This window comes from Brachyhypopomus gauderio, chromosome 13 (genome assembly GCF_052324685.1).
Source record: "Brachyhypopomus gauderio isolate BG-103 chromosome 13, BGAUD_0.2, whole genome shotgun sequence".
NCBI classification, from domain to species: domain Eukaryota; kingdom Metazoa; phylum Chordata; class Actinopteri; order Gymnotiformes; family Hypopomidae; genus Brachyhypopomus; species Brachyhypopomus gauderio.
In genome coordinates this window covers 14,693,654-14,717,313 of record NC_135223.1, presented here as the reverse complement: position 1 = coordinate 14,717,313, position 23,660 = coordinate 14,693,654, and the positions used below count along the sequence as shown (strand labels likewise).

Sequence of the window (23,660 nt, the reverse complement as noted above, 5' to 3'; positions counted from 1 at the left end):
GTTTTTCTAAGTGTAAACTAAAACCGATATTACTATACATTTATACCAACCAACACTTTAATCTATCTTTCCATTCTTGGTTCTGTGTGTCCCATGTCTTCATCAAGGTCCTGAGTCTGAATGAACTGGCAGAAGATCCCAAATACAAGACCAACACCTTACGAGTGCAGCACCGGAGAGACCTGCTGGATCTTCTCGCTGCGAGGTGAGGCGGCCCTCCTATCCGTCCGGCCGACCTGCTGACTGGGGCGGCCCACAGACATTCCTCCAGCCACGGCCAGCCAGGAACGCAGCTAGCAGCCAGATGTTCCACCTCTTACTCCTCATGGAACAGTTAGGGCCCTCATTATAAGCCATATCTGGGTTTCCTCTCGAAGGTCAGCTTGTCAGAGTTGGGGAAGAAGGTTGACATTCCAGACACGGGTGTGTCATCAGTTGTAGGCGTGTGCCTGTCATGTAGAATAATCTGAAGCCAGCAGGAGCAGAATGTACACACATAAACGCCGGACATGCATATTTTACTGTATTCACACACACACACCCACACACACACACATATATCTATCTATCTATATATATATATATATATATATATATATATATATATATATATATATATATATATATATATATATATATATATATAATCATATGTATTACAGTGTGCAGATTTGTACAAGGATACTTTTTTTAATGATGGGTTTCAAAGATAGTTTAAAAGGCACTTTAGAAAACAGGTATGTAAATTGTGTGTGGGAATGCCACAATGCACAAGCTTAAGAGAGTGGTACAACATTACACAAATATTTCATAATATGGAGAGGGTTTGATAGTCACCCATAAATTTAAGTGCATAGAGCATTTAGTAAAACTTCAGGAAACTAATTCATTCCAAAGTTTTATGTCATGAATACATAACATTTTGTTCTAACATAAATCTGTATCTTTGGCATTACATTGAAAATTTTGACTGTGTTGATGAATGGCATTCCCAACAGGCAGGATGGGGATTGTGAAGATGAGCAGTAGCTGGTCCCCAGAGAACACCTTGAGTAGCAGAGTCAAACATTGCCAAATGCAACAAAATAATGTCTGTCAGTAAGATACGACCTGAATCAGGCTCAAGTCAATTATGTAATACCAAAATCTGAAAGGCTGAAAATCAAAAATGTCATGGTTTTCTGTATCAAAAGCTGTTAAGAGTTTGATCGCATGAGGAGAACATTCAGGGCTTCAGAGCCACCAGTGAGGAGCCCATTTTTAAAAAGAATATAGATGAGAGGAGGAGTTCTGTAAGCAATGGCAGCGGAAACGGGAACGCCTCGCAGAAACGGGAACGCCGCATATTAATGTGAAGCTGGATGGAATCAGATACGACTGACACACATAAGTTAACAAGTAGTGCTGAGATGGGGTCAAGCTTGGAAGAAGATGCAGTGATTCTCCGGTTCCTTGAGTAGCCCTCCCCTTCACATATTACACTTCTCCCTTCTGTAAATAGAGCTGGGCTATAACATATGTGCTCAGAAATCCAGATAAATTTTTTTTTAATGCATTTTTATTAATGGTGAGTCAAATAGTTGATGCTAGTCATGCAAGTGGTTAGTCATTGGAATGTTGTTGCTAGGCAATATGGATGGCAAGAGACTCCTTAATGTTATTTTACTAAACTAGTTAAGTAGTTACTGAAGATAACCTGTAGCCATTGTCTCAAATGGACAGTATAATGTAGATGTAGTAAAAGTGGTAAAAATGCTAGAAACATTTTCAAATCCTTTGAGTGTGGGCAGGACAAGTGGTTGTGGAAATGCTGAATTTGACCTCAAACTAAAACCACAGACATGAAATGAAAGGAACTTTCCAAATACAAAACACCAGTCTCAAATGTATACACAGTTTGTGTTGTGTGTTGATTGTGAAGAGGTACTGGGAAGGAAGGGTGTAGCTTTGAAATTAATATTCCGTTTGCACTACTTTAACATCACAAAGACAAACCAGTCTTTTTCAATCACCACCTATTTACATTTTTGTGACAAAAGCTAAAAAGCAACTACACTGGATGCTCAATAACATGCATAATAACATTATAATAACACAATAAGCTACTAACTACTGTCAGTTTTATACTAATGTCCAGTTCTTCCAGGCTTAACTCTGGTATTGTAGGACTTCCCCGATGAGCTAGACCCCTCTCTGACATTTAATCTCCTCCACCTAAACTGGGTAAAGGTCCAGTGACTAGGCAGGTCAGTTAATTAGAGACCATACCTCCCTCCCTCCTTCCTCTCCAGATATCTCTAGCATAGCTTTGTGTGTTTCGGGTTGTTTTTATGCTGACACGGGAAATGGAGACCCAGTTTAATGGTGCTTAAAAAGGTTGTGTCACTGCAAAATAGCGTGATGGCCATTCTGATTCCAGACTCCTTTAGAAATTCAGATTACCAACGGTCCCTGTGTTGAACCAGCCCAATAGTAAGAACCTACCTCTGTGCTTGATTCTCTTCAAAGACTGTGAAAATCAAACAACTATATTAGAAAATAGTTGATTTATGTTAATCTTTACAGTTAAAATTCTACCTTAATTTTAGGAAGCAAGCAAGGTGCCTTCAAACATTTGGCATTCAGTGTATACTCATGGTTTTTTCAGATGTTATAGGGGAAAGAAGAAAAGAAAACAAAACAAGACTAGATGATAACCAAGTTATACATATCAGCTCGTCAAGTAGAGAGATGTTTTGAGGCTTGCTGTGTATGTGCGTGTGATGTGCTTGCGTGTGACTGTGTGGTTCGGGTGATGTCATCAGCCGTCGCTCCGGGGCTGAAGGGTGCAGTTACCAACCTCGCCAGGGCCACATGTGCGTGGGGTTTCAGAGCATGGCATTTCTCTGCCCTTATTTTTCCTTTCTGTCTCTGCTCAGTAAAAACACTTATGCTGTAAGCCTGCCCTCTCGCCTCCTTCCAGGTTCTCAGAGGAACCCACTGCCGAGTGGCTGAGGCGTTTCGAAGGAACCGGAGTGCCCTGCGGCCCCATCAACACCATCCAGCAGGTGTTCTCCGACCCGCAGGTCAGCCTCCCCACGCACGGCCCTGGACCCCGGGGCGAGTGGCAATGTCACTCCGGCTTTACTCACACCCACGAGAATTCCTTTTAAAATGAACAAAACTCACTAATGTACTGAAAGGAGGGTGCAGGGGTTGTTGAAATCATTGCAGCACAGATTTCATTGTGAGATGACATCTGTCTCTAATAGGTAAGATCTTAATGTTACCCTGCTGTAAGGAGAGTGGGTGCAGACGCGCACCTCAGCAGGAAAAGGGTATCCACCATCGTTTTATATTATTGCAGCATCAGTGACGCAGTATGAATGAGAGAAAGGGGCTCAATTTCTCTTTTCTTCCAAATTGATAATAGTCTCAACTGCACATTTAGGACATACCTGCTCTCGGGACACTATGTTGGACACTGGGTTGTGAACTTGTCTATAGTAACAAAAATGCAGTTTCCTTTGCATGTTTCTGGCTGTTTAACACCACACACACGTTAGCAGAGACATTTGCTGCTTTCTAAGCAGTTGCTGTGAGGACTAGTTGGCAGAACAATAAAACCGAGCAGACGTGGAGAGGAACAAACTCTTAATTATGTTTCTGCCTTGGTTCCTCTCGGAGCTGATTAGAAACAGTCCTCCACTGGGATGGCTAATGTTGCCTCTCCCATCGTGGTTTGCCTCATTTACATCCTCACTACCTCGTTGAGTAACAAGGAATGCACAAACAAGTTACTAATGCTGTAAACGTCAAAGCACTTAATGGTAGACATGGGGTAGCCAATTCCTATGTGTAAAAAAACAAAATAACAAAAGCCAGTGTGAGTTCCTTATGAACATAATTCATAATAAACATGCAGTTATGCATGTATGGGAGATGTAAACCTTTCTCAGCTATTTGCCTTTTAAACATGGGCAGACTATAGGTAAACCTTTAGATTGGATTAATTGTTTTTTTACTGTAAAATAATTGCCATATTCAGGTACATAAGTGACATTTTATATGACAATTTTTCTTTTAGGATAATTTATTTAAATTATTCTTATGACTTTTTTTTATTATTTGACTATGAAAACACTATTGCTAATACGTAGGAGCATAATCATGTAAGTTTATTTATCAAACTACAATTATTTAATGTATCTCTGAGTAGCACTGTTGCAGAAGATAATTTTTTGCTAAGGATATGCTATTATATCTGTGCAATAATTTTTTCCTAAATCTATATATGTAATTTCATCTATGTTAGCATAAAAATTCTAACCAAATCTTGATCTCGCAGTCAAAATCAGTCTGAACCTGAAAATCTGTGTATTATTACACCTGTAGGTTTCTGACATTGTTAATGTATTCTGACTAAAGATGTGCTAAGTGCATACCAGACTAATTCATAGCTGCATAGTTCACACATGGAGAGAGCCTACTGCAGCATGTGTAGAGGTACAGGTGATATGCTCTTTGCTCTCAGTGTCACTGAGTGATTCACAAAACAAGCACTGGTTTGGTCATCTTGGTAGGGAATGCTGCATTGTGAGTAAGAGTAAGTTTTGACATTTCTATTGTATTTTTGTATTGTATTTCTAAAATATTTCATTGTAGTAATTAATTATCAGGCTACTAGATTTTTTGTTGTTGATTATGACTAGGTATGAAGTGGTGTTTATTTTTTTTATTCTTTAATGATTTTGCACATTTAAGTATCTCTAGCCCTATCCGGACGGGATTAGTTTTTCAGGGGGACGTCTGTGAAAAATATTTCACCCTTGTACTCAGTGATAAAACTCTTGCATCCGGACAGCAATTGAAAAAACAGGAGGACCCGTGAGTTTTTGGCTTTCTCGGTCACATGACATCGCCTTGTCACGTGATAGCATGTTTAATAATGTCACACTGCCAACTCTGGTGATTCCTTTTTAACTTTTAACTTTACTACTGTTCAGTTCAGCATTTAAGATCTCCGTTTAAGTTAAGCTATTTTGTTAAACCAATACAGAAAACACATTATAAAAAATCGCTAATGAATGTAAATAGCTAAATAAATCCGTTAAATAAAATAAAATAAATCCATTAAAAAATCCAGTAAATCCATTTTCGCTCGCCGCTGTGTTTACGTGGATCTCCGTGAAAACGCGCGCCCAACATGTAACTACGGTGCGTGGCAGTGGACATATAGCTGTTTTATTAAACGCGAGGTGATGTCTGCATGTATAAACTCAGACATGTGGATCCGGACGGGACTAAAATTACCAGACGACCACGGAGTACAGCGAAAAACAGTAGGTAATTCCGCCTGTAATTTTCTCTGAGGACGTCTGAGAAAAACACGGACATGCTCGTTCCGGACGGGATTAAAATCACAGAGGACCCCCCGTAAAAGAGAAAATTACCCCAGGACCCCCTGAGAAACTAATCCCGTCCGGATAGGGCTTCTGACATATTTTAATAAAATGACTATGCACCAGTTAGCCACAACATCAAAACCACTGGTGGCTAATGTAAATAACATTGATAATCTAGTTATCTTGCCACCTGTCTAGCAGTGGCATATATTAACCAGCAGATGATCAGTCAGATCTTTAGTTGATGTGTTGAAAGCAAGAAAATTGAGCAAGCCTAATTATCTGAGTGACAAGTCCCATATCCTAATGGCTAGGGAATGGGATTAGAGTTTCTCCATAACATCAGGCCTTGTTTGTTCCTGGTATGCAGAGGTTGGTAGGGTCATGGGTGTCCAAGGTTCATTGAAGGCTAGCCTGACTGGTCCAACCCAGCAGAAGCACTACTGTAGCACAAATTGTTGAAAATGTTATTGCTGGCTATGGTGGCACGGTGTCAGAATGCAGGGCATTGAAACTGACTGCATATGAGTCTGTATACCACAGCTGTTGGCCTAGACTGTGGAGCAATGGTAGAAATTGACCAGTCTTATGAATCATGATTTTCTTTTACATCATGTGGATGCCAGATGCATTTGTATCACATAGGAAGAGATGGCCCCATTATGGGAAGAAGGCAAGCTGGCCAAGGTAGTGTGATGCTCTGGGTAATGTTCTGCTAGGAAACCTTGGTTCCTGGTTTTCACGTGGATTTTACTCTACTTTTCATGTGGATTTCACTTTAGGTGCATCACCTACCTAAACATTGTTGCATAACAAGTTCAACCTTTCGTGATGTTGATTTTCCCTAATTGCAGCGGCATCTTTCAGCAGGATAACATGCCCTTCCACACCACTAAACCTTTTCAGGAACGGTTTGAGAAACATTATGAAGACTTCAAGGTGTTCACTTGGCCGTCAAATTCTTCAGTTGTCCATCTGATCGAGCATCTGCGGAATGTGCTGGAAAAACAAGTGAAATCCGCATTGGGCCCCCCTCGCAACTTACAGGACTTAAAGGATCTGCTGCAGTGGTCTTTGTGCCAGATATCATAGGACACTTTCTGAGGTCAGGTAGAGTCCATGCCTTGATGGGTCAGAGCTGTTTTGGTGGCATAATATTCAACAGGTGGTTTTAATGTTATGGAAGGTCAGTTCATGATTCCAGTGTATGATTGGATTGGACTGTATATAATTATGTATAGCAGACAATGCAGACGGTGTGGGAGAGACTACTAAAATGAGGAATATTTGTTAGTTTTTGTCAGCATAAAAGACATCTGTGCTTGGTCACAAAATAATAGACATTGAGAGAAGGCAAGTCAGAAAAGGATTATTTATTTTAAGACGGCAGAAAACACAAATATCATTCCATATAACACAATGTGTCATGTTGATTGTCTTAAGAAATGCCCAGGTGAATTCTGATAGCCGGCAACGAGGATTGCACGTGGTGTTGATTTCTGTGAGAGGCTGAGTGGAAACATAAGTTTCAGATGTCTTTTCCATAGTAAGGAGTGTGAGCTGGTTTGATTTGTTCAACTGACACTCTAAATTATCATAATGGACGTTTGTTAGTGTTTTGTTATGCAGCATCTTATAACAGAATCTCACCTAATAAATACTGAACTGTGGCCATTATTCATGGTATTCCTTCTCAGACTGCGCATATGATCACTTTAGTCTTTTGAATAGCCTGCAATAAGTCAGTTTGTCTTCCTCTGTATGAGACCTCCTATGACCCAAGATGCTTCATTGCTGTCTCCTGTCTTTCTTCTCCCTGTGAGGTCAGGAGTAGTGAAGTATCTTCCATCAATGTTAACTTGGCTTGTTTGTATCACAAGTCAATTCTGGGAATCTCCACAGAAGCTGAGGAATGGTGTTTGCAATGTGAAACCGCATGTCCAGTCAAGGACGGCTTCTTCAGACCCTCCACAGCCGTTTATACCCAAGAGTAGAAATACAAGATGTTGATTGACGCATTTATATGCTAGTGGCCTCTTTTTATTAGATTGACACCCCTTTTAAAATGGGTGTGTATACCTAGTAGCCTCTGGTACCTGCATTTAATACTGCATATTTCAGCACATCTTTTACCCAGGAGCAACAGTTATGTTGGTTTTCTTTGTCTTTCATGAATGATGTTTTCTGGCAGAAGGACGGGTCTTCAGCATAAGTGCCGTGTCTAGTCCAGTTCATATAAAAATGGTATGGATCACGTCTTTATTTAGCCAACTGTGTGATGGGCAGTGCCCCAGGTTAACACTTGTCGTCCAATGCAAAACTCAGAAATTCATAACACGCTCGTAACACTGGTTTTTTAGACGCAACGTTTGCTTGTATATGTCTAGTGGGAATTTTCCTGGAGTAGAGTAAAAGGAATTCTAGTGCTTGCTTTATGAACTGTTTCACCTTTCTTCATCTCTTTGAAGTCTGTTTTAGATTTGGTTAAAGACATTGAGTTTGATTTGTAGCCCAGGTGAACCAAGAAGTAATTGGAAAAATTACATTTTTGAATAGGACTCATCCGTTTAATTTTGTGTTTGAAATAGCTAGTGATGTCTTCTTGTGCACCTCTCATAGAAATGAATAAAACTATTTCAGTTTTAAATTTGTAATGTAAATGTTAACTTTGCTTCTTTCCAAGAATCAATTTCAGTGATGCTTACTCATTTTGCACTAACATGTCACTGTGTATTTAACATGTATAATGAATTTGATCGCTGACTGACAGGTCATCTCCTGTTAAATGGCTTGTGTTAAGTTGACGCTATTGTAGCCTTTCATAGCATCTGGATCACTTGTCGGTGTCTCAGTTTCACAAAGACCGTGGCTGATGGCAGATGGGAAGGTTATCAGATGGGAAGGTGTCTGCCAATCTGTGCACCTGGATCTGGTCTGCAAAATATTAATATATAATACATGATTTTAATATTGCCATTGCACAGATGTTGAGCTTGAATGCAATTTCTAGTGGATATGTGATGGATGAATGCATGATATTCTCACAGACAAAAAAGAACATCTCTTCTTAACAGTTACATTTTCAGCAGTTGATACCTAGACGATATTGTTGCAGAATGCATTTGTGTCAAGGTGTGTTTGTGTGTGCACCCCAGACACGTGTACTGCCATAAAGACTTCTGTTTATGACTCATGAATCTTTTTATGCACCTTTCCTAAAGCATGCTTCTGTTTTGGCAGCTAGGCTTAAACTGAGATTACAATTCAAGTATTAATTCTTCTTGAACTACAAATTCTGGCAACATTTATCTAATACTTTTGTCCTAAACTCTTGCAACATTTTAGGTAATTTTTTTGTTGATTCTTCCATCTCCCACTTCCAAAATTGCATGTTACATGGCTGTTTTAAAATGATAAGGTTAAATTCTTAATCTTGTATTTAAACGAGTTTAGCCTCTCCTTCTCATTGGCCTTACCTTGACAGTGTGTGTAGCAAACTGGCACAAGATGAATACATTTCTCGAAATACTTTGTATGAAAGGAGGATGCTATTTGCCAACTAACATAATTTCTAAGGCAAACGTTTTTCAACACGTTGAACGAGTGCCAAAGGTTTTAAAGCATGTAAGTTTCCCCCCTGTGCTTGTCTTTAGCCAACAAGAGGAGCCTTTAGACCAGCTGCACACAATAACAGATAATTACTGACCTTGGTGATGTCTCACGGCAGACTTTTCCACCAACCGTTTACAAGCAAAGGGATGTTTCCGGGCCCCATGGACCTTCAAATGCACCCAAATGAGCCAACAGCCAAGCAGTCGAGTTTAAACAGATGTTGCAGGGACCAGTGAGTTCCACAGGTTTCAAGACTCTCATCTTATTCTTCTCCAGTTAAAGCCCTTGCTTTGACCAGAGAGATGGGCTCACCCATGTCCAGTAAGGGAATGTTTACCATGGCATTTACTGCATGAATAAACTTCAGCAATGCTTCTGTCTTGGCCTAGTTCAAGGTTTATTTTTATTGTGGCTCAAGTCCTTGTTTGTGGCCTAAGTTCTTGTTTTCACATATTTATACTCAACAGATGGTTGCAAGTTGACAAAAAAAAGACTTAAACGATTAACTATAATAATTGTTAGAATTAATATAAAACAAATCAATATAAAATAAAATGTTTAATTGTCAAATACATATAAATTGTATCCTCCGTTTAAATCGTTGACACACAAGTTTAAGGCTTGTAAAAAAGCTTTTTGTTTTAAAAGAAAACATTAATTTCTAGTTGGACAGTTGTTTAAATGTGGTCACTAACCAATGACCTTGGGAATGGATTTGGGGCTGCAACATCACCGTAACAACAAAAAATTTACCACAATTTAAAATTAGTCAGCCTCACTGACATAACAAAAGTGGATCTTTGTGTAACCTTATTCACAATTTCAAGAAACTGAAACAATTTCAGAGAGCAAACATATAAACAAGCTGCATAGAATATTTATTACGAAGGTTACTGAATCAATGATTTATATGAATCAAAATTATATATAATGCTGTTCAATATATATACATCCTTATGTTCATATATAAAGATCTGAAGCTGAATGTTTATCAATGACTCCAGAAAGACTTAAGAAAGAGAGCTATGCAATTTGTATGTTTAAGTAATTTATCTTATAACTAAGTTATTCATTTCTTCATGAACAGGAGAGACATTCAATATGTCCATGTTTGAGGAATAATGAATGACCAATAAGATATTATCATATAATCTGTCCTTCACGTCTCCTATATTTTAAATACCACATTACCAAGAAATATATGACAAAATAACACATGGAAAAAAAATCACATGACCGTGTGTTCCTGACTTATGGAGATGTGCTGTAAGAGCTAGATACAGTAGTAATGTTTGTCTGACATCAGACCAAGATCCATTTTTGTGGTCTTGAGCTTCTGTGGAAGTAATGATGCCATGTTTTGTAACTGGATCAGTTCAGCTTTTACATACTGCTCTGGGTCCCGGTGTTCGGGGACCCTTCCCTCCCTGTGTTGGGCCCGGTCCTTTCCCACACACGCACTCACTGAGACCCAACATCAGAGCAACTGAGTGGAGAACATGGAGAATGAAGCTCACTTATGTTTTCAGAAAGAGGAGAAACAGCTGGAAGCTGCGATGGACCTTGAATGGGTCACTGGGCTTTGAATTTCCAGTCTGTCATCATCAATAATAGGAAAATATGGGAGGGATTGCAGGAGAGAGATTCGGTGGAGAAAAGACTGACAAATTGATTAATATCAGTGATTGATGGTTACGCTGATGTGTAGCATCGTGATTCCAGCAAAAAAAAATAAATTACCTGGTAATGAGTTGACTTTTTAAATTCCTACCATCATTCTTTCTCCATGCCCAAAATAAGCTACAGCTAACTTTTAATAGAAGAGTACGATTGTTGTGGGTCAAAAGCTTTACTATGGAAAAATCTCAGGAAAACAATCTGTATGACACTACTCCTTTGGGTGGTAGTCGTCTGCAGTCTTGGTTGTTCTTGGACTAAATGGTACACTTCAGGGAACACAGCACCAGCAAGTGATTGAGGATTGTGGGAAGGGTTTATGAATGTCATAGAAGGGTCTGTTGTGAATTAGTGCAGGGTCCTCAAGCAACTGATTTTTTTCCAAGGTCCGAATCCAAAGTCCACCTGGGGATGTTATTGTGTTTGGTTACTTTCTGTGAATTAACAGATAAGATTTCTAAACACTTATCTTAGGCTTAGGACTGAAGGATTTGTGAATCGGCTAAAGTCATTAAGACTACTTTAGATTAAGCAAGACACATTTTAGCATGTTTTTTTTTTTTTTTTTTTTGCTTTTGCACATTTACTAGTTCTCTGTGCTGTTTGAAATATATCTGTGATGAGTACCACACCAATTCACCTTTTGTATGGAGTGTTCTACTCCATGGTCTCCTCTGAGAAGAAAAGGTAATTCTCTGTGAAGTCATTTTGCTAATTGCTAATTTGTTTATTTTGCATTCACCCTCAATTGGGTGGATTTTTCATTTGGCACGACTCCATTAAATAATTAGTGGTTTTAGCCATTTCCACTTTATAGAAATGGATGCATATTATCAGCAGTCTCTCTCATTAAAGGAATATTCCTAAACCTCGAAATCTTGTTTTCATTGTTCAGGCTAATTTAATATGGTTTTTGAACACTTAAAGTGAGTTCTGGAAAATCTAATATACATGAGCAGAGCATGACTACCAACAACATTTAGAAAAAGTGCGAAGCAGTAAAGTAGTCCAATGTATATGTAAGCATTTTGTTCTTTGTTGAGGCTCAACATAAAATTGATACAATAGGTCAACTATTACATCACTGCATTAATGGTACATCAGGTGCTAAAAGCATTTTCTCTTCTTGTTTCCTGTGGAGGGGACCTTTCCGCTGTCCCTAACCCTTAAACCAAGCCTCTGACAAATAAACATTGTAAAATCATTTTCAGTTTTCATGAGTGCTGCTTGTTTTTCTCTTGACAGTTAACGATGAAATATTTCTTTAATGGTGTTTCCATTAGAGACACTTGCTTAGTTTATTTACCTGGACAGTCATGTTTTGGAAGCTATGGTTATGCAGGTATGTGGTAGTTAACAGTGGGTATACCAACATGATGTTGGCACTGTTGCATTTTATTCTTCAGACTCATTTGGTTGTACTTTTTGGTGTTGAGAGATCAAAACTCATCTTGAATTTTCTCATCACGTTCTTCAAGATTCTTGACTTGTGTGTTCCTGAAAACACAGTGAAACTTTGGCATTTTAACATAATCTGGAGAAAAAATGAAGTGTTCATGGAAGTACCGATTTACTGCACAGCAGTTGTGGCTTGTAACCAACCTCTCATAAAATGAAGGAGGTGAAGTTTCCAAGAGTCAGCAGCTCATTGCTACGTCTGGCACAATGTTTGTTGTGTAAGGTTAAAAAAAACATGTGTAATCAGAGTGACAACAGTAAATGCTGTGAATGGGAGTTTTGGGACAGTGGTGTGTGGTGTCTGCTTGATATGATGCCATATAAATTGTAGAATTGCAGCTTGCAGAGTCCTTGAAAAACAATATATGTTACGATGACACACACACATTCATATTCCACAATTATTCACGTGGTACATAAATATTTTGAGCTATTGCAAATCTGCATGTGCGTGTCTTCATATCTATTCAGCCCTTCTCTATATCATCCTGTTCTCTCTGTTTTCTGGTAACAAAAAAGTCGACTGCATGGTGGCAGTCACATGGGTGGCGAAGAAGCACTTAAGGGTTTCCTGAAGGGTAAAAGGGGCAATGAAAGGGATGAAGAGGATGGAGCGATTCCTGTTGTGAACAGCTGGTGCATAGCGATGGCCAGTGTGGAAGTGATGTTTAAGGTTTTGCCTCGTCTGGCCTGCCTGCATCTGTTGTCACAGATGGCCCATCACAAAAAATTACTCAAGTCTTCAACAAGCTGGAATAAGGTTACACAACTCCAACCATGCACAATTCTGGGGTCCAAAATTATTGTCATTATCCAAATTGATCGATTATTTATCATGCTCCGTGATGGGTTTTATTATTGCTAAATTTTGAGGGCCAAATTTTGGCCATGATAGGACCTCTTCACTCCTGTGCAGTTACATTCCTCTGCAGAAGTTGAGATCCAGTATAGTATGAGAATTAGCATAAATGACAAAAAATGTGAGGTCACTTCATTACCCTGAAATGTCAAGCCATGCTACAAATGCCACCGCGTCAGTAAAAGGGTCATTGAAGGTCAGCCCATTCGCGCACACTGCACGCTGTCTGTGAATCTTCCACGAAGGCTTGTGTGTTCATTTCCTCTCTAAAGAAAGAACTTGAGTTTGGGAGTTAAAAGCAACTGCTGATATATTGTGATAGAGCCATGATGCAGAATAATTTATGCCCCCTTCCTTATGGGAAGACATTAATATGTCCAAATGGCCCCCAAATTTCCTCATGCCCCAAGGGGGGAGGGGGGCTTGGGGGGTGAGGGGGGGCGGACGTGGAGGAAACGGTGAAACCGTGCTCTGGAAGTAGATTTTGTGGGTCTTCATGGAGCCATAAATGTCAGTGTGTGTCCAGCTCGTGCTAGCCCGAGTGAGTTTACTCTCAGGCTGAAGGGCCTTTTGGATTTGTCCCTTCTAATGATTTTGGAGGTTCTTGTCTCGTCTGCTATACATCCTCCAGACTCTGCCTCACCCCACCACCCTCACAGAATTGGTGAAGGTCCCGTTTTAATTACCCTGTGTGCTGAGGAGCACAGCTGAGCAAGGTTCCTTCATGAGGAACTACAGGTTGAGAGGCCGTTCCGTCCTCGCGCCTCTCAACACTTCTAACAGCCTCTGTCTATTCAGATGCATTCCTAATTAACATGGAAGTGTGCACAGGGTTTACAGAGAGGGCAGAGATGGTTTCTCCTGTTCGTCTGAAGATATTGCCGCAGACAGTAGGGGATTTTTATTTATTTATTTATTTATTTATTTATTTTACAGTGTCCTTCCTCTCACACATCCTGCATGGCAGCAGGACATTGGGACATAAAGAGCTGAGAGGATGTGAGGGGACAGGATGATGTCATCCTCCCCTGTGGCATGCACATGACTCTTGTGCTGGTGACAGCACCACCTGTAGCCCGACGAAGAACTCACCAGGCCTTCTCCACACTGTTTGGTTGCTGAGTGCTTGCTGTGATGCAGCAAGGGCATCGAAACATGCCTGTTCCTCAGAGCACTTTCAGACACAAAGGCATGTACACCTGCTTACATTCCAATATGCGTAGAAACCAAGGAGTGAATAATTGCAACGTCCATTCGCAGGTTTAAATATAGGATAAGGAGTAGGTCATGCAAGGATAATGACACCCAGGTTAAATCTCATGAACCTAGCCCCCCAAAGGCTTAAGGTACCTGTTTTTTTTCTTTTTCTTCCTTTTCTTCTTCCCCCAAGCAATCTGACACTTTCATCCATATGGGGATTTATGGTTCTAAGCAGTTCAAGAGTTCAGGAGTAACACAGCTTAGATTGTAATCTATTTTTTCACTCCTCTTAGAATTGAACTTTTTTCTGTAATCCTTCAGTGTCTTTGAAGCTTATAACTCGTGCTGAGAGTGACACGGAGTTAAACTTTTGGGGAGGGATGAAGAGATGGTCGCCTCTCCCGAAAGAGCAGCACTCTCACTGTCATTTCATGCATGCTGCGACTCATTTTTGATCCTAAACAAATCTCAGCATAGCGCGTCCATCCACATTTGCCTCAGTTCTATATGAAAAGATGTGCTGATATTTCGGAGTTTTTTGAATTTCCACAGACACGCAATCCTGTGCGGCCTCTGTGCTCGTGGGAGTTGTCCTGGACTGACCTTCAGTTCACCACTGAACTTGATTTTTTCATGACTGTTTCTCAGGGCACCTGGGAAACATTCGCACCCTTCAGCAAACATCTGTTGAAGATTCTTTTTTCAGACTCTCTCTCTGTCTCTCTCTCTCTCACTCTCTCTGTCTGTCTCTCTCTCTCTCTCTCACTCTCACTCTCTCTATCTGTCTCTCTCTCTCTGTATTGGTCTTTTTCTATTCACTATTTTGAACATGAAAACACTAACAAGTGTTTGCACTATGCTTGGAGGAATGGTTGACTCATTAGTGATGCTGGATATCATTTAAGTTTCTTAATGCCTTCTTTCAATTAGAGCTCAGTGGGAATGTGAGTAGTATTAGTATAGAATATATGCCACTTGCATGTGATACCTATTTGTTCTTCATGTACGAATGAACACAGAAGTTAAACATAAAGAGCGCTCAAGGAAAGTTGCATTTCATTTTCAGTATGCAGTCATTTTGGTTTAAGAGAGATTGTCCAAAATGGGACAAATTTCGGACAAAAGTAAATACTTCAGTGATTCACAATGATGGTGAAACCTTTTATAGTTTGAAGAATTCCAAATCTACAGAACTTATTTATGCTGCCATTTTTTATTATTATTATTAATAATAATAATAATAATAATAATAATAATGACAATTTTTTTAGGAAATGCATTTGTACTACTGCATTTTTACTTATTAAAAATAAGTATTTTTACATAATAGCCAGTAATTAATATGACTAACGTGATGTGTGCACCAAGAACAAAAGACTTGAATTTGGTTGTCGGTCTTAATCTTGCTGAAGTGAGAGCTTTTGACGTGACTGTGACTGCATCGTCTTCAGTGCTGCAGTACTGTCTGACAGTGGCGTGTTTGTCAGTAGGGTAGAGGGTTAAGTAAACGTATGTGCTTTCTCCTGCAATCCAGTCTTCTAACACATTATCAGTTTGCTATTTATACACTGTGAAGTTGTGAAAAGATACATGGTGACCTTTGACCTCTTGACATCTTGCTTCGACATTTTCTCTTAATTTTGTAAACAGCTTTGTTTGAAGTAATACTTTTCAGCATTGTTTTCAATAAGTTTATAATCATATAAATGATCAGATTAATTATTGGGATATTTGCTTACCACCCATGTCAATAAGAACCTGCTTTCACTCGAGTCCTGTTTGCAACACCTGACTCATGGGTGCATAGTTACAGACTACATATCTGTTGCCACGTGGTATCTGACTGCATCAGCGGTTTTCTACCTTGTCCATCACCAGCCACCGTCTAACCTCAGGACCCTTCTGACCACACTAACCATCACCAGCTGTACAATGGAGAATGAATGTGCACAGTGAATGTATATTTTCAGTACCAGCACTAGACAAGGATACTGTTGTGTTTTAAACATTTTTCAGTGTTTGTTTGTGTGTGTGTGTTAATTATATTGACATTTTTTTCCGTTTATACCTTTGGGGAGCTAAATTCTGGTACCATCCTTTATTATTATATGGTGGTTTTTATTTTTGGTGGTTTTGGTCTAGTGCTGTTTAAAAGGTAAAAAACCTGTACTATTCATGGACCGATTCATGGACCAATATCAAAGTTATTGAAAGGAAGAACATAGGTTAATGAAAATGATTAACACCAACTGGCATATGGTTTTCTGCATAATTCCCCAGAGATGTCAAGAGGATGATTACATATCCAGTTATCTTTTTTTCTCCCTCAGTGTGGAAGAACTGTAATCTCTTCTTCTGTCTATAGAGGTCTCCTATGCTCTGGAATCCCTCCAATCACATTTCCTCTCCTTGTATTTTAGTACAGTTCAGATCTTCTAGCCTCTGAGGAAGTCTGAAAAGAGTTTGTAGCTATGGGTACTCCTAATGAGATTGGAATCAGAATAAGTTTTTTTTTTCTTTCAGATGAATAGAATCACAGAGGGACCTTTTCAGATTTTTACAGAATTCTGCAGGTTCCGAGTAAGGAATCTGAAGTCTGGTTACAAAATGTTTGGTCACAAAATCTTTGGATGTTAGTTCTACTGTTGATTTTTCACTATGGAAAGCTCTGACAGGAGTGCTGAGGTATTATATCTAGATTAGTATCTGGATGGGTTCTGGATTCTGCTCTCAGTCATAATCAATAGCCAATTTCATACCACTTGTGAACTTGCCCTCACTGCAGATGAACTTGTGAGTATATGGGATACCAGATATATTAACCTAGAGTTTTGTAACACTGTGTTGTTTTTGGTATGCCACTTTCATAATACAGTATAAAAAGTGTAAGGAAATATTATTATGTTTTGTATAATTACAAAAAAATAAAATAACATATGTTATTCAAATGTTTTTTTGCAAACATAAGAATATATACTACATTCCTGCTCCAGAAAGCCCTTTATATATCAATATAGGCATTCAGTGGGGCGTTCAGTGGCCACTGGTTCACATGAGCCCTTTGTCTTCTTCCACTCAAAAGCACTATATATTTAACAGTGGTCACCAATAATCATTAATAGAGGACATATACATCTACTTTTTGATCTACTTGGCTATGTGGATGGTTTGGATGGCATAGGAACAGGTAATGATATATGTGTGTACGTGTATGAATGAGCGAGAGAGAGAGAACTCATTTTTCATCAGTGTTTAATTATTCAAGAGTTGTTGATGGGGGGGCAAATTGTTGGCAGAGGGTGGGGTCTGAAGCTTCAGTTAGAAGGAAATCCTTTTTAGCCCACTCTTATCACTGTAGATCTATCCAAAGACACACCTCACATCTGTTCTTTGAAGATTAGGCAAATATCCAATTAAACCACTTTAAACAGAAAGATCTCAAAGAATTGCACTTTTAGTCTTGTTCTACACATTCAGTTCTTTACACTCAGGCATATGATAAACAACATATAAAGAGATATTGTATTAGTTGAGACGTTAACTGAACCTGATCTCGTTTGAAGCTCTGCTATTCATAGAGAATAGATGCATCAGTGTGGAATAGTCAATCTTTTGTAATGCAGCATGCATTAAGAGGTAATTACACATCATGCTGAAAGCTTGGACTTTGACTCATCTAAGAGCATAAACGTCCATTATGTGAATCGACTAGGGCAACACATGCATTTGAACATTTATAAAGTCCAAAATGGCCTACTGTGGCACTTTTCTCAGTGCCATAGTAAATTATGTCTGCTGCTGTTTTGGTTTCCTGAGTAGACATATTGTATGCAACATGTACTGTATTCAGTTATGCTTGGCTTGCTGAGTTGTAATGTCTTGAGCAAGTTTTGTGTGGCAAACATGGACTGAGATAGAACATGCCCTTACTGTTTCAGATACAGACTGAGATGGAACACAGATGTTTTGGTTTTTTTTTTTTTGTGGGCTTTTTTGTTTTGTTGTTGTTTTTGTTTTTGTTTTTGTTGTTCCATTTTGATTTAAACCAGCCACGGTCCAGGCATCAACTTTTCACAAAGCTGTTTACCAATTCCAGTACATAAGACAACTCAACAACAATGCGTTTCTTTAACTTATCAAACTGGAACAAAAGACCCCGGTATGCAAAATGGAAAAATAAACAGCAAGGTAAAACTCATCACAACATGTGTTTCAGAGTTCTCTTAATTACATGCACATCTTGCTACTTCTTCCAGACTGAGCCATACTTCTCTGTCCAGATCGTTTGTGGTCTGACGGACGAGCCTTATGTAATCTCCAGGCACTTGAAAGCTGGTCACATGGTCTTCTAGCCTCTCCTGGGAGGAGAGCAGAGACCTGAGAAACCTGGTGTAGTTCTTCCCTCACAGTCCCCATCAGTGTCCGATCCCTCTCATTGGGTAGAACATTCGAAATGACATGATGAAAGTAGATATTAGTGGATCGTCCTCTCTTCTTCTAAATATCAGGACACTCAGATGTTATTAATGTGTTTTTCCTGTTATTGTTTTACAAAGTACTTTAAAACCATACCAAAAAAGGCTTAATCAAAACTGACAACTGTCTAGCACTGACGCTGCCATGTCATTACGTTTACTGTGTCCTGTCAAGCCATTTCTCAGTCACATCACATTTTACGAAGACTCACAGGAGATGGCTAGAACTGCAGCAGGTCCTTCATTTTATGATACAGGATAAGAGAAGCAATAATTTTTGGAGAACTAAAATTTTTTGCTGTTGGAGGTCTCCACTTTAACTAAACTTCACTATGAGCTAATAGGCATTGCTTATGGCAGAAATCAGTGGTAGAAATCCATACCCAGTACAATGTGGACTTGGAATAGCACAATGGTCAAAAAATATCCCAGACCTGTTCACCCCATGGATTACCATGTAAAATGGAAAAAAAACACGCTGGTGGCATAATTGCAGAGGACAGGTTGTACCATCAAGAATGAGCAAAGTTTCTAATGGGTGTTTACATAAAGTGGTTCATGCTGTGAATATTAAATTGAGTAAACTGTACTCGTACCATGTTGGACATAAGTGAGGTCTACTTCTAGACCCTCTCCTTGTAGCATGCTTCGCCAAGTCTAGCATCTGATGTGCCACGAAACGACTCCATTCAGCAAATCTGGCTGTCTGACTGGTGTGTGATCCCCCCGGCCCACCTCACCACACACACACACCCACACACACACACCATGGCATGAGTCATTCAGACCTCAGCCCACTCTGTGGTTTCGTCAGTCTCGAGTGGCTCTCAAAGTTCTCATTTGAGCCTTAGCAAAGTTTACACTCGGGAGTAGAAATCTTAATAGCTTGAATAGAAAATAGAATGTGCTTTTTACATTACCATAAGAAGGCTTCAAGTGCTACTGGTAAAGGTCTTTTTTAATGGATGGTCTTCTGTTTAGTTTGATAACCCTAGTTTACAGTGTGTGTGTGTGTGTGTGTGTGTGTGTGTGTGTGTGTGTGTGTGTGTGTGTGTGTGTGTGTGTGTGCTGGGCCAGACTAATGTATACAATCTTTGAGAACACCATGTACGCGTCATGTAAATTGCGCGCATTATGTGAGTAAGGGGATGCGAAAAAGGGGGATCGTCTATATCAAGATTGCCTCGCAGCGATTGAGTCTGGAAGAGAAGGTGAATCTTGTGAGGTTGTAGTGGCCCCCCAGGTCACCCGATTTAACCCCACTCGATTTTTGGTTATGGGGATATCTCAAGGACAAGCTGTATCACCATAGGATCCATAATACTCCAGAGCTTCGGGCAGCAAAATTCCCTTAGACATGTGTAAGAAGGCCTGTGACGACGTGAAGTTGCGACTGGAAGCTTGCATCGCCATGAAGGGTCGCATGGTGGACCACTCCATGGAAAACAGATTGTGATTCTTCGATCCTTTGACAATGTATTCCACCATAGTTACATGCAGGTATCAAAATATTTAAGGCATACGGCCTTGTTAAAAATTTTATATATGTCAGGAATAGCAGATAACATAATCACGTTCACCTGTCTCACCACCACGCCCACATTCCGGGCATACTTAAGCACCCAGACTCCACTTCCTGGTTGCGAAGTATTGCCTCATGTCGTTGCATACCAAGCCGTTATTCCTGATTGTCTCTCTGTGTGCCGAACTCTGCTTGTCCCCTAGACCACGTCTCCTGCCTGATCCCTGGATACCTCCCGGACTCTGCCCTCGCCTCTCGACCCTGGACCGCACTGACCACCGCTCCCACGCTACTGCTCTGCACCTGCCATACGTCACTTTGCTCATCGTGTGGCTTGTTGTACAGAGTTATTCAAATAAAGAACGTGTTATTCCGCATCAGGATCCCTCTCAGCGTGTTCTATACGTTACAGAATACTTCGCCTTTCCCATGGATCCTGCGGAAACACAGGCTCACCTAGCTCGCCAAGAGGCGACTATCGCGGCCCTGACGGAGCGTATACAACAGCTCACCGAGACAGCGTGTAACCAAGAAACTGCGCTCCGTGCCCTCACCGAATCTGCACGCCAGAACGTCCAAGGTGCCAGCCCCGTGTCCTCTGCCCCCCTGACCGTTGCGATGCATCCCGCCAATATGCCAGTTGCCCTACCTGAACGATATGACGGGTCTCCGGAGCGTTGCAAGAACTTCCTGATGCAGTGCTCCATGTACTTCACCTATCACCCGGCCCTGTTCCAGACGGATCGTCAAAAGGTGGATTTTATGCTGACATTCCTGACGGGAGAGGCAGGAGCTTGGGCTACTGCTCTTTGGAGTAGCGGAGACGACTCCCTGAATACGGAGCGCCACTTCTCCGAACTGCTCCGATCCGTCTTCGACCACCCCGCCGCCGGGCGCGATGTCGGCACCCAGTTATGTGAAATCAAGCAGGGGAGACGCAGCGCGGCAGACTATGCCCGAGAATTTCGTACATTGGCTGCTGGCAGTGGCTGGAGTGGAACTGCCCTCAAGACGGTGTTCCGCCGCGGTCTCAGAACCGATCTGCAGATTGAGTTGGCCTGTAAAGATGAAGATTTAACTCTTTCCGAGTTCATACAAGCAGCAGTGAACATAGATAAGCTGCTCACTACTCACCGTCCTAAAACAGCAGGTGTACGCACTTCCACTCTTTCTCACCAGTCGTCTCGTCTCCCCGGAGAGGACAATCGAGAGTACTCCGAAGCGATGCAGCTGGGCCGGTCTCCACTTACTCCCCGGGAGAGGGCACGTCGCATGCGCGAAGGACTCTGCCTCTACTGTGGCGAGGAAGGTCATTTCCGAGACCGATGTTCCACACGACCACCTCGTCTCCGTGGGAATTCCCCCTCTCAAGCAAAAGTAAGCCCTCCATTACTTTCTCTTTGTGGTAATTCCCAATTTAACCTACCTATACAGCTCACCTGGGGAGGTGTAACTCGCAGCTACTCAGCGTTAGTTGACTCAGGCGCAGGAGGGGACTTTCTCGACAGCGAACTAGCCAGATCGTTAAACATTCCCGTTGAGGAGGTAAACCCCCCTTTCCGAGTTAACTCAGTAAGCGGACAACCTATAGGTACCGGATTAGTTGACCGACGTACCAAGCCCTTGCTCCTCCGTGTCGGGCTGTTCCATACCGAGATGAGGCAGTTCTTCCTGGTCTCCGCTCCTCGCGATTCTGTCATCCTCGGTTTCCCCTGGCTAAGAGAACATGACCCTGTCATTTCGTGGCAAAGTCGCGAATTAGTTGCGTGGAGATCGCATTGCCAGCAGGATTGTATGCATTTACCCCTTCGCTCCTCGATGGTTGAGAGTCCTCACACACCTCTCTCCGATGCGGTCCCTGAGCAGTACAGAGAATTCGCTGACGTATTCAGTAAGGAGCGTGCCAGTTTACTCCCTCCACACAGAACCTGCGACTGTGCCATCGACCTCCTTCCCGGGGTAACCTTGCCCAAGAGAACTAAGCCGTACCCGCTCTCCCGCCCAGAAGATGCCGCTATGGAATCTTATGTCAGTGAGGCCCTACAGAAGGGGTTTATTCGCCCGTCGACATCTCCCGTCGCGGCTGGGTTTTTCTTCGTAGAGAAGAAGGACGGGGGGTTACGTCCCTGTATTGATTATCGAGCCCTGAACGCTGTCACGTCTAAATATGCTTACCCTCTACCCTTCATCTCTGCCTCACAAGAGCGACTAATGGGGGCTGCAGTGTTCACGAAGCTTGATCTCAGGAGCTTTCATGGACGACATATTCCGAGACATGATTGATAAATACGTGTTTGTTTACATAGACGATATCTTGATCTATTCCCCCTCTATCCAGGAACACATAACTCACGTCTCTTCGGTCCTCCAGCGTCTGCGAGAGAACGGCTTGTACGTGAAGGCAGAGAAATGCGAGTTTCATGCACCTGTCATCTCCTTCCTTGGCTGTACCCTATCGCCGGGTTGCATCAGTATGGACAACAACAAGGTAGACGCAGTCGCAAACTGGCCTGTTCCCCGTTCCGTTAAGGATCTCCAGCGCTTCCTCGGATTCGCCAACTTCTGTCGTCGGTTCATCAGGGGTTTCGGTTCGGTGGCGGCCCCCCTTACCGATCTCCTGAAAGGGGGGAAGAAGCGCCACTTCATATGGACACCCAAAGCGGAACAGGCGTTTAAAGCGCTGAAAACTGCGTTCACCAGCGCTCCCATATTGCATCTCCCGGACCCTTCGTTACCTTTCATCGTTGAGGTCGATGCATCCGACGTTGGCGTGGGGGCAGTGCTTTCACAGAGACAAGGCAATCCTCCCAAACTGTTCCCGTGTGCCTATCTTTCCAAAAAATTACAACCGGCCGAGGTAAACTATGGCGTGGGCGACCGCGAACTCCTGGCCATGAAACTGGCTCTCGAACACTGGCGGCACTGGTTAGAGGGAGCAGAGCACCCTTTCCAGGTATATACAGACCATAAGAACCTGGAGTATCTCAAGTCCGCTAGGCGACTCAATCCCCGGCAGGCCAGATGGGCGCTGTTTTTCACCCGCTTCAGATTCACAGTACATTACCGACCTGGATCCAAGAACACCAAGGCCGATGCATTATCCCGGATTCACGAGAAGACGCCGAGCGGCGAGATACCTAACCATATTCTCGGAGAATCCTGTTTCGTTGACCTCATCCGGTGGGATGTTCAGGACGAACTGGAGGAAGCCCTCCGCGCCGACCCAGGCCCTGCAGATAGTCCCGATGGAAAACAATACGTCCCGGTCCCGCTCCGGGGACGCCTCCTCCAACTCGCACACGACACGCCGGGCACGGGTCATCCTGGTATAACTCGCACCAAACACCTGATCGCCCAGAAATACTGGTGGCCGTCCTGGGAGGAGGACATTCGCGACTACGTACTCGCCTGTGTTGTATGCGCGCAATCGCGCACACCCCGAGCACTGCCCACTGGTCAGCTCCTCCCCTTGC

At 41.8% G+C, this 23,660-nt stretch overlaps 1 protein-coding gene across 8 annotated transcripts in view; it reads left to right on the top strand.

Annotated features, from left to right (window-relative positions):
* Positions 1 to 23,660, top strand: part of sugct (succinyl-CoA:glutarate-CoA transferase) — a 77,429-nt gene that overhangs the window by 22,774 nt on the left and 30,995 nt on the right. For 5 of the 8 annotated variants that reach the window (XM_076971169.1, XM_076971175.1, XM_076971171.1 and 2 more), the window contains exons 11-12: positions 108 to 205; positions 2,963 to 3,065. In XM_076971169.1, coding sequence (XP_076827284.1) covers positions 108 to 205; positions 2,963 to 3,065 — 201 coding nt within the window. The other 3 variants (XM_076971176.1, XM_076971173.1, XM_076971174.1) reach the window with 3 other exon arrangements.